The sequence below is a fragment of the Myxine glutinosa genome, chromosome 6 (assembly GCF_964187855.1).
Source record: "Myxine glutinosa chromosome 6, kmMyxGlut1.1, whole genome shotgun sequence".
In the NCBI taxonomy this organism is placed as follows: domain Eukaryota; kingdom Metazoa; phylum Chordata; class Myxini; order Myxiniformes; family Myxinidae; genus Myxine; species Myxine glutinosa.
The window spans coordinates 185750420-185762539 of record NC_136266.1 but is presented as its reverse complement, the minus strand read 5'-3'; the positions used below and the strand labels follow the sequence as shown (position 1 = coordinate 185762539).

General features: G+C 41.7%; 1 protein-coding gene across 5 annotated transcripts in view; it reads right to left on the bottom strand.

Annotated features, from left to right (window-relative positions):
• Positions 1-12120, bottom strand: part of LOC137429039 (tumor protein 63-like) — a 94652-nt gene that overhangs the window by 57850 nt on the left and 24682 nt on the right. For all 5 annotated transcript variants that reach the window (XM_068119050.2, XM_078780995.1, XM_068119052.2 and 2 more), the window contains exon 2: positions 303-530. In XM_068119050.2, coding sequence (XP_067975151.1) covers positions 303-530 — 228 coding nt within the window. The remainder of the gene's footprint in view (positions 1-302; positions 531-12120) is intronic.

The following is a 12120-nucleotide window of genomic DNA, read 5'->3' as shown; positions in this document are numbered from 1 at the left end:
AAAAGGGAATGTTGTTTGGAAGGAGATGTAAAGTAGAGGGATGGGAGATCAGGTGGGATATTGGAAGGGGCCTGGAGATGGGAGTTGGAGGTAAAATTGGTCCTTTGAGGGAACAGGCAAAACAGATTATGAGGTGCAAGTACATAAGAAGAAAGATTATATGTGTGTGTGTGTGTGTGTGTGTGTGTGTGTGTGTGTGTGTGTGTGTGTGTGTGTGTGTGTGTGTGTGTGTATTTCCTGTATTTCCTATAACAATGTTAAATATTAAACATTTTCATAACGAGGAAGAAGATTAATCTCACTGTCCATGTTGCAGACTTGGCCGTGCTGGACTGCTGGAAGGAGACGTCAAAGCCATGTGTTCCTGGGTAGTCTGTGATGGAGGGGATGGCCGCAGCAGGAGAGGAAGGTTCAAAAGTAGAGCTGGGCTGTGCGTACGGAGAAGGAGATGCCAGCCCGGGTGCCTCGCTGCTGTACGGGCTTGCACTTCCGCCCTCCATCGCCCCCGGGAGCAGACTTGTGTATTGAGACTGAAGGTAAAATAGGAAGAAAAGTTCGAAGGAAGTCCATAGAAAGACAACTCCAAGAACATTTTTCAGACTACCCATCAGTGAAACATAATTTCAATATTCAATCTGCAATTCCTGATAATTTACACTCTTACATTTCCATTGTAAATATCCCATTGTGGAAGGATTTTATCTAAAAACTTTAAAATTCCTGGAAAAGACTATGGAGGGAGGCCTTCCTTACAAGCCGACCCTTCAATGGCGATTTTGTGTAAAACCGGCTGTGTCTAGCAGCACAATGGCATTTGTGTTGAAACGTCGTCGTTGAAAACAAATTTGTTTTGAAAACTTGAAATTTGAAAAAATTTGAAATTTGAAACTTTGAAAATTTGAAAAAACTTGGAAAAAAAAAAAAGTTTGAAAACAAAAACAAACACAATTTGTCCATTGAAACGTCGTCCACATTATTCCAAACTGATAAGGAAAGGAAATCCGTACCGGAAAGTATATATCCAGTGAAAAGTCACAGTGGTAGTTCCTGGAATTCAGTCATGGTGGAATCCAAGAGCAGGGCTTACTGTGGTATGAAGTTATCACTTTTTCAAACTTTGAAATTTTGCAGCTCAGTAAAGGATTCCATTAATTTATTTATTTATTTATTTATTTATTTATTTTGAACGGCAAAGCAATGGATCCGATATCCACAAATTCCATGGTTAACACAACCGAGATGATGTCGTGGCCCCTTGAATTGCCTTGACCGCAGCCTCATGTCACTAGAGGTGAATGTGAACATTTTAAACATCAACTTCATCCTGCACGTCTCTTATGTATTCCAAAAGCACGCGCAAGGAATGTTCCAGAAAAATATCGGCACATCGGCCGCAGGACTTGTTTACCCATGAATGACACTCTTTGCACATATCTTCTTTGATTTTTTTCTGGAAAGCAAAACCCCAAACCTCAATTCCATCATATCGAGTTATGACAATAAGTACTGTAAATTCTGCAGAATATGATCTGGTAAATGGACTTGAATTCCTTTTCCTTCAAATCAAATGTGCTAAATGCAATTCCATAATCACTAGTGTAAAAAAACAAAAAATTCATGATTTGTGTGAAAAAAATAAATCCATAATCACTGGTGTAAAAAAACAAAAAAAATCATGATTTGTGTAAAAAAAATATTCCATAATCACGAGTGTAAAAAAACAAAAAAATTCATGATTTGTGCAAATAAAATTCCCTAATCACTGGTGTAAAAAAACAAAAAATTCATGATTTGTGTGAAAAAAATAAATCCATAATCACTGGTGTAAAAAAAACAAAAAAAATCATGATTTGTGTAAAAAAAATATTCCATAATCACGAGTGTAAAAAAACAAAAAAATTCATTTGTGCAAATAAAATTCCCTAATCACTGGTGTAAAAAAACAAAAAAAATCATGATGTGTAAATAAAATTCCCTAATCACTGGTGTAAAAAAACAAAAAAAATCATGATGTGTAAATAAAATTCCATAATCACTAGTGTAAAAAAACAAAAAAAATCATGATTTGTGTAAATAAAATTCCATAATCACTAGTGTAAAAAAACAAAAAATTCATGACGTGTAAATAAAATTCCATAATCACTGGTGTAAAAAAACAAAAAAAATCATGATTTGTGTGAAAAAAATAAATCCATAATCACTGGTGTAAAAAAAAAAAAAAAAATCATGATTTGTGTAAATAAAATTCCATAATCACTAGTGTAAAAAAACAAAAAAATTCATTTGTGCAAATAAAATTCCCTAATCACTGGTGTAAAAAAACAAAAAATTCATGATTTGTGTAAATAAAATTCCATAATCACTAGTGTAAAAAAACAAAAAAATTCATTTGTGCAAATAAAATTCCCTAATCACTGGTGTAAAAAAACAAAAAAATCATGATTTGTGTAAATAAAATTCCATAATCACTAGTGTAAAAAAACAAAAAAATTCATTTGTGCAAATAAAATTCCCTAATCACTGGTGTAAAAAAACAAAAAATTCATGACGTGTAAATAAAATTCCATAATCACTGGTGTAAAAAAAACCAAAAAAATCATGATGTGTAAATAAAATTCCCTAATCACTGGTGTAAAAAAACAAAAAAAATCATGATGTGTAAATAAAATTCCATAATCACTAGTGTAAAAAACAAAAAAAATCATGATGTGTAAATAAAATTCCATAATCACCAGTGTAAAAAAACAAAAAAATCATGATTTGTGTAAATAAAATTCCATAATCACCAGTCTAAAAAAACAAAAAAATCATGATTTGTGTAAATAAAATTCCATAATCACCAGTGTAAAAAAAATAAAATCATGATTTGTGTGAATAAAATTCCATAATCACTAGTGTAAAAAAACAAAAAATTCATGACGTGTAAATAAAATTCCCTAATCACTGGTGTAAAAAAACAAAAAATTCATGACGTGTAAATAAAATTCCCTAATCACTGGTGTAAAAAAACAAAAAATTCATGACGTGTAAATAAAATTCCCTAATCACTGGTGTAAAAAAACAAAAAATTCATGACGTGTAAATAAAATTCCCTAATCACTGGTGTAAAAAAACAAAAAATTCATGACGTGGAAATAAAATTCCCTAATCACTGGTGTAAAAAAACAAAAAAAATCATGATGTGTAAATAAAATTCCATAATCACTAGTGTAAAAAAACAAAAAATTAATGACGTGTAAATAAAATTCCCTAATCACTGGTGTAAAAAAACAAAAAATTCATGACGTGTAAATAAAATTCCCTAATCACTGGTGTAAAAAAACAAAAAATTCATGACGTGTAAATAAAATTCCCTAATCACTGGTGTAAAAAAACAAAAAATTCATGACGTGTAAATAAAATTCCCTAATCACTGGTGTAAAAAAACAAAAAAAATCATGATGTGTAAATAAAATTCCATAATCACTAGCGTAAAAAAACAAAAAATCATGATTTGTGTAAATAAAATTCCATAATCACCAGTCTAAAAAAACAAAAAAATCATGATTTGTGTAAATAAAATTCCATAATCACCAGTGTAAAAAAAATAAAATCATGATTTGTGTGAATAAAATTCCATAATCACTAGTGTAAAAAAACAAAAAAATCATGATTTGTGTAAATAAAATTCCATAATCACTAGTGTAAAAAAACAAAAAAATCATGATTTGTGTGAAAATAAATAAATCCATAATCACTTGTGATTGTGTAAAACTAAATAAATCACTGCACATTTACATCAAAGTACAGCAACATGTACTTGTATAATTCAACTTAGTGGGAAGTGCACCACTTGGCACCTCGTTCCTAAAATGGCCTCCATCCGGGAAGGGTGTGTACGGGTGAGCGAGAGCAAAGGAATGAGGGTGAAAGCTATCGTGGCACAAAACAGGGTGTGAACAACCGCACAATGAAAATAATTTTTAAAAAGCGAAAACAAAAAATCCCACTGGAACATTTTACCCTGAACTTTTTATTTATTTATTTATTTGTTTATTTATTTATTTATCTTGATTTTACATTAATCGTTGGAATGGGCAAGTGCCATGTTTTCGACGTTTTCTTTAATCATCAGCGATGAGCCCAGTCCTCTGTCGCAGTATGACTTGCACCTGGAAACGCAGGTTGAGAGAGAGAGAGAGAGAGAGAGAGAGAGAGAGAGAGAGAGAGAGAGAGAGAGAGAGAGAGAGAGAGAGAGAGAAAGAGAAAGAGAAAGAGAAAGAGAAAGAGAAAGAGAAAGAGAAAGAGAAAGAGAAAGAGAAAGAAAAAGAGGAAGAGGAAGAGGAAGAGGAATGCTTGCGGGATGCGGCGGGGTGAAGGGCTTGCGGCAGGTGCACCGTCTGGAAGCTAAGCGCCAGGCAGACGGGTTATCAGCGCCGGGGTAACCTGCTCATCCAGTTAACGCCTTAATGTCGAGTTAAACCAGCAGTTTGGTTCCACCTAAGCCTCAAATGCATCCATGTAATGGCGATAAAAACGCTGTCGCAGAGCATCTTCCGGTGCAGACTGTGCAATTCCAAATAACGAAGCAGTATTCCAGGAGATTAGCCAATTGTGGACATTTACTGATAGTCACACATCAGATACTTCCAACAGGCTAAGTCAGCTAAGGGTAGAATGATGGCTTCAGAGTTGGCAGAGTTTGACAGCCGAGAAAACAAGATGGATCTTGGTCTTCCTTAGGAGGGAACGTAATGCCAGTCTACAATCGTCAGGAGGTACCAGGGTGTCTCTAGAACGACAGTAGGCCTCCATCTATGGACTAGTACCATGGGCCAATACTAAAATGGCAATCGAGGCAGTGGAGGTAGAGAAAAACAGCATGTATAAGTATATCCTGACCAGTAGATAGTCTTTAAAAAAGCTCAAAGTCAATGAAGTGAGCAGTTTAACAACCGAGATGTCCTGACGACATGGTGACGCGTTACTTCAGAGCGAAGATCCTTCTGAGCGGTGAGTTGAGTCGGATTTTGGACAGGGGAATGTGCGGACAGGAAATGGACACCCATCCGTGGAGACCCACACCGACACGCCATTCCTTTGTTCTCGGCACGCGCCCGTCCATTAATCCGCACCGCCTCACACGCGCTCCGTCCAACCATCCGGACACCGCCACGCGGCCTGCGTGATTATGGCGCTAAGCTTTCGGTGACAATTCTTACTTCCCACACTCCTCTTGCAACTTGCTTACACTTGGGGATCATTTACTTTCGGCATGGACCAAGATTTCCATTGGGTGATCATATACTTTCGGTGTGTACCTGGATTTCCATTGGGTGATCATTTAGTGTCGGCGTGGACCAGGATTTCCATTGGGTGATCATTTAGAGTCGGCATGGACCCGGGTTTCCATTGGGTGATCATATACTTTCGGTGTGTACCTGGATTTCCATTGGGTGATCATATACTTTCGGTGTGTACCTGGATTTGCATTGGGTGATCATTTAGTGTCAGCGTGGACCCGGATTTCCATTGGGTGATCATTTAGAGTCGGCATGGACCCGGGTTTCCATCCGGTGATCATTTAGTGTTGGCGTGGACCCGGATTTCCATGGGGTGATCATTTACTTTCGGTGTGCACCCGGATTTCCATTGGGTGATCATTTAGGTTGAGCATGGACCCGGATTTCCATTGGGTGATTATTTAGAGTCGGCGTGGACCTGGATTTCCATTGGGTGATCATTTAGGTTGAGCATGGACCCGGATTTCCATCCGGTGATCATTTAGTGTTGGCGTGGACACGGATTTCCATGGGGTGATCATTTACTTTCGGTGTGCACCAGGATTTCCATTGGGTGATCATTTCATTTTGGCATGGACCGGGATTTCCATTGGGTGATCATTTCATTTTCGCGTGGACCCAGATTTCCATTGGGTGGTCATTTCGAGTCGGTGTGGACCCGGATTTGCATTGGGTGGTCATTTAGTTTCGGCGTGGACCCGGATTTCAATTGGGTGATCATTTAGTTTTGGCGTGCACCCGGATTTCCATTGGGTGATCATTTACTTTTGGCGTGGACCCGGATTTCCATTGGGTGATCATTTAGAGTCGGCGTGGACCCGGATTTCCATTGGGTGATCATTTAGAGTCGGCGTGGACCTGGATTTCCATTGGGTGATCATTTAGAGTCGGCGTGGACCCGGATTTCCATTGGGTGATCATTTAGAGTCGGCGTGGACCCGGATTTCCATTGGGTGATCATTTAGAGTCGGCGTGGACCTGGATTTCCATTGGGTGATCATTTAGAGTCGGCGTGGATCCGGATTTGCATTGGGTGATCATTTAGAGTCGGTGTGGACCCGGATTTCCATTGGGTGATCATTTCATTTTGGCGTGGACCCGGATTTCCATTGGGTGATCATTTCATTTTGGCATGGACCCGGATTTCCATTGGGTGATCATTTCATTTTGGCATGGACCCGGATTTCCATTGGGTGGTCATTTAGTATCGGCGTGGACCCGGATTTCAATTGGGTGTTCATTTCGGTTCAGAATGGACCCGGATTTCCATTGGGTGATCATTTAAAGTCGGCGTGGATCCGGATTTCCATTGGGTGATCATTTCGTTTTGGCGTGGACCCGGATTTCCATGGGGTGATCATTTACTTTCGGTGTGCACCCGGATTTCCATTGGGTGATCATTTAGGTTGAGCATGGACCCGGATTTCCATTGGGTGATTATTTAGAGTCGGCGTGGACCTGGATTTCCATTGGGTGATCATTTAGAATCGGCATGGACCTGGATTTCCATCCGGTGATCATTTAGTGTTGGCGTGGACACGGATTTCCATGGGGTGATCATTTACTTTCGGTGTGCACCAGGATTTCCATTGGGTGATCATTTAGTTTCGGCGTGGACCAAGATTTCCATTGGGTGATCATTTAGTTTCGGTGTGGACACAGATTTCCATTGGGTGCTCATTTAGTTTCGGCGTGGACCAATATTTCCATTGGGTGATCATTTAGTTTCGGCGTGGACACAGATTTCCATTGGGTGGTCATTTAGAGTCGGTGTGGACACAGATTTCCATTGGGTGGTCATTTAGAGTCGGTGTGGACACAGATTTCCATTGGGTGGTCATTTAGTTTCGGCGTGGACACAGATTTCCATTGGGTGATCATTTAGAGTCGGTGTGGACACAGATTTCCATTGGGTGCTCATTTCGTTTCGGCGTGAACACAGATTTCCATTGGGTGCTCATTTAGTTTCGGTGTGGACTCGGATTTCCATTGGGTGCTCATTTCGTTTTGGTGTGGACCAAGATTTCCATTGGGTGATCATTTAGAGTCGGTGTGGACCCGGATTTCCATTGGGTGCTCATTTAGTTTTGGTGTGGACCAAGATTTCCATTGGGTGATCATTTAGAGTCGGTGTGGACCCGGATTTCCATTGGGTGCTCATTTAGTTTCGGCATGGACTCGGATTTCCATTGGGTGATCATTTAGAGTCGGTGTGGACCCGGATTTCCATTGGGTGGTCATTTAGTTTCGGCATGGACTTGGATTTCCATTGGGTGATCATTTAGAGTCGGTGTGGACCCGGATTTCCATTGGGTGCTCATTTAGTTTCGGCATGGACTCGGATTTCCATTGGGTGATCATTTAGAGTCGGTGTGGACCCGGATTTCCATTGGGTGGTCATTTAGTTTCGGCATGGACTTGGATTTCCATTGGGTGATCATTTAGAGTCGGTGTGGACCCGGATTTCCATTGGGTGGTCATTTAGTTTCGGCATGGACTCGGATTTCCATTGGGTGATCATTTAGAGTCGGTGTGGACCCGGATTTCCATTGGGTGGTCATTTAGTTTCGGCATGGACTTGGATTTCCATTGGGTGATCATTTAGAGTCGTTGTGGACCCGGATTTCCATTGGGTGCTCATTTAGTTTCGGCATGGACTCGGATTTCCATTGGGTGATCATTTAGAGTCGGTGTGGACCCGGATTTCCATTGGGTGGTCATTTAGTTTCGGCATGGACTTGGATTTCCATTGGGTGATCATTTAGAGTCGGTGTGGACCCGGATTTCCATTGGGTGGTCATTTAGAGTCGGTGTGGACCCGGATTTCCATTGGGTGATCATTTAGAGTCGGTGTGGACCCGGATTTCCATTGGGTGCTCATTTAGTTTCGGCATGGACTCGGATTTCCATTGGGTGATCATTTAGAGTCGGTGTGGACCCGGATTTCCATTGGGTGGTCATTTAGTTTCGGCATGGACTTGGATTTCCATTGGGTGATCATTTAGAGTCGGTGTGGACCAAGATTTCCATTGGGTGATCATTTAGTTTCGGTGTGGACACAGATTTCCATTGGGTGCTCATTTAGTTTCGGCGTGGACCAAGATTTCCATTGGGTGATCATTTAGTTTCGGCGTGGACACAGATTTCCATTGGGTGGTCATTTAGAGTCGGTGTGGACACAGATTTCCATTGGGTGCTCATTTAGAGTCGGTGTGGACACAGATTTCCATTGGGTGGTCATTTAGTTTCGGCGTGGACACAGATTTCCATTGGGGGATCATTTAGAGTCGGTGTGGACACAGATTTCCATTGGGTGCTCATTTCGTTTCGGCGTGGACACAGATTTCCATTGGGTGCTCATTTAGTTTCGGTGTGGACTCGGATTTCCATTGGGTGCTCATTTCGTTTTGGTGTGGACCAAGATTTCCATTGGGTGATCATTTAGAGTCGGTGTGGACCCGGATTTCCATTGGGTGCTCATTTAGTTTTGGTGTGGACCAAGATTTCCATTGGGTGATCATTTAGAGTCGGTGTGGACCCGGATTTCCATTGGGTGCTCATTTAGTTTCGGCATGGACTCGGATTTCCATTGGGTGCTCATTTAGTTTTGGTGTGGACCAAGATTTCCATTGGGTGATCATTTAGAGTCGGCGTGGACCCGGATTTCCATTGGGTGCTCATTTAGTTTCGGCATGGACTTGGATTTCCATTGGGTGATCATTTAGAGTCGGTGTGGACCCGGATTTCCATTGGGTGCTCATTTAGTTTCGGCATGGACTCGGATTTCCATTGGGTGATCATTTAGAGTCGGTGTGGACCCGGATTTCCATTGGGTGGTCATTTAGTTTCGGCATGGACTTGGATTTCCATTGGGTGATCATTTAGAGTCGGTGTTGACCCGGATTTCCATTGGGTGGTCATTTAGTTTCGGCATGGACTCGGATTTCCATTGGGTGATCATTTAGAGTCGGTGTGGACCCGGATTTCCATTGGGTGGTCATTTAGTTTCGGCATGGACTTGGATTTCCATTGGGTGATCATTTAGAGTCGGTGTGGACCCGGATTTCCATTGGGTGCTCATTTAGTTTCGGCATGGACTCGGATTTCCATTGGGTGATCATTTAGAGTCGGTGTGGACCCGGATTTCCATTGGGTGGTCATTTAGTTTCGGCATGGACTTGGATTTCCATTGGGTGATCATTTAGAGTCGGTGTGGACCCGGATTTCCATTGGGTGCTCATTTAGTTTCGGCATGGACTCGGATTTCCATTGGGTGATCATTTAGAGTCGGTGTGGACCCGGATTTCCATTGGGTGGTCATTTAGTTTCGGCATGGACTTGGATTTCCATTGGGTGATCATTTAGAGTCGGTGTGGACCCGGATTTCCATTGGGTGCTCATTTCGTTTCGGTGTGGACCAAGATTTCCATTGGGTGATCATTTAGAGTCGGTGTGGACCCGGATTTCCATTGGGTGCTCATTTCGTTTCGGTGTGGACCAAGATTTCCATTGGGTGATCATTTATAGTCGGTGTGGACCCGGATTTCCATTGGGTGATCATTTCGTTTTGGCGTGGACCCGGAGTTTTGTGTCGGACCGGCATGGCTCTGCGAATGTTTATTGTTTGGAGCCTGCACATCTAATGGGCCAGTGCAGCCGAATAGCGAGTAGTAGGGCCGCGGCAACTGCATCCCTCCTTCTCTGACAATAATCCGTTATTACAAAACATATGACGTATTAATATGATTTTGTGGTAAATCTGTGTCATCATTTATTATCATTTGGTCTTAGTGATAAATAACTGAGCTATACGCGTGTCACGTCGTGGTGTGATCGTCCAATTGTTCCCAACACCTTGGGAGCATCAGCGTCCATGACTTTCCATTTTGGTGAGGATAGATGACGTACCAGAAAAGTGGACCCAGAAAAACATGGAGAGTTTGGATACTGCTAAAGCAGGGGATTTTCATAGTCAGATCTGTCAATGAATGTAATGGAAATGCTGGGATCACATTATATTGGTTTAATTAGTATTGTTTGGATAGTTCGATTCAATGGGGAGAACACCAACATTGGTGTAATTGTGTTATCCATGGGTGTTGTGTGCATATCGTGATCTTTGGATTTTGAAAATGAAATGTTGAAATTATAAAATATCGAAATGGTATGCACAATGTTGTGAAGGGTGGTCTCTTGTATATTATATGTATACTGTCTCTCTCTCTGTCTCTCTGTCTCTCTCTCTCTCTCTCTCTCTCTGTCTCTCTCTCTCTCTCTCTCTCTCTCTCTCTGTCTCTCTCTCTCTCTCTCTCTCTCTCTCTCTCTCTCTCTCTGTCTCTCTCTCTCTCTCTCTCTCTCTCTCTCTGTCTCTCTCTCTCTCTCTCTCTCTCTCTCTCTCTCTCTCTCTCTCTCTCTCTCTCTCTCTCTCTCTCCTCTCTCTCTCTCTCTCTCTCTCTCTCTCTCTCTCTCTCTCTCTCTCTCTCCGTCTCCGTCTCCGTCTCCCTCTCTCTCTCTCTCTCTCTCTCTCTCTCTCTCTCTCTCTCTCTCTCTGTCTCTGTCTCTGTCTCTCTCTCTGTCTCTCTGTCTCTCTGTCTCTGTCTCTGTCTCTCTGTCTCTCGGTCTCTGTCTCTGTCTCTCTCTCCCCACATTTCCCATCATTCACCTTCCCTCTTCACATTTCGACCCCGTCCACCTGTCTAGCTCCGCACCCCGCTCCACCAAACCCCACCCCAGGTGTAGAGTCGATGCAAGAATCAAACACAAATTGGAAATCTCAAAAGCAGATACGGGAAACCTCTCAGCTATCCTAACAATTACCCATGCACACCTACCGGATAATTATTCCAGTGGTACCTTTGAAACATATACACTGTATGCGGTGTATCTCCATTTACAATCCTTTTTTTGAGATGTGGTGTGAGAATCGCACTTCACAAGTATATTTCTCCCTCTGATCTCCTTGTATTAACAACAGATATAAATCCCAATACAAGGAAAGGAATAAAATAAATTACATCAAATACAGGCATAAGGTAAGCTGGTTATTAAAAATCACAACACTTTAGGGTGTATGTGCTTCATGGTAAACTGCATTTACCTATTGCCATCCATTTGTCATCATCATCATCATCATCATCATCGATTTTCCATATTCTTCACAACAATGCTGCTCCTGAAGCAGGTCCTGGAATTTGTAATTTGATAACTCATTGCGAAGGACACAGTGGGATATTTAACGTCCACCAACTAACGCAAGCAGACAGGACACCCAGCTTAAATACCATCTAAACATTTGAGATATGGTGCACACATTGATAACCCAGGCGAGACATGCAAACCTAGGCGAGACATGCAAACTCAGGCTAGACATGCAAACCCAAGCTAGACATGCAAACTCAGGCTAGACATGGAAACTCAGGCGAGACATACAAACTCAGGCTAGCCATACAAACTCAGGCTAGACTTGCAAACTCAGGCGAGACATGCAAACCTAGGCGAGACATGCAAACCTAGGCTAGACATGCAAACTCAGGCTAGACATTCAAACTCAGGCTAGACATGCAAACTAAGGCTAGACATGCAAACCCAAGCTAGACATGCAAACCCAAGCTAGACATGCAAACCCAGGCTAGACTTGCAAACTCAGGCTAGACATTCAAACTCAGGCTAGACTTGCAAACTCAGGCGAGACATGCAAACCTAGGCGAGACATGCAAACCTAGGCTAGACATGCAAACTCAGGCTAGACATTCAAACTCAGGCTAGACATGCAAACCCAGGCTAGACATGCAAACTCAGGCTAGACTTGCAAACTCAGGCGAGACATGCAAACCTAGGC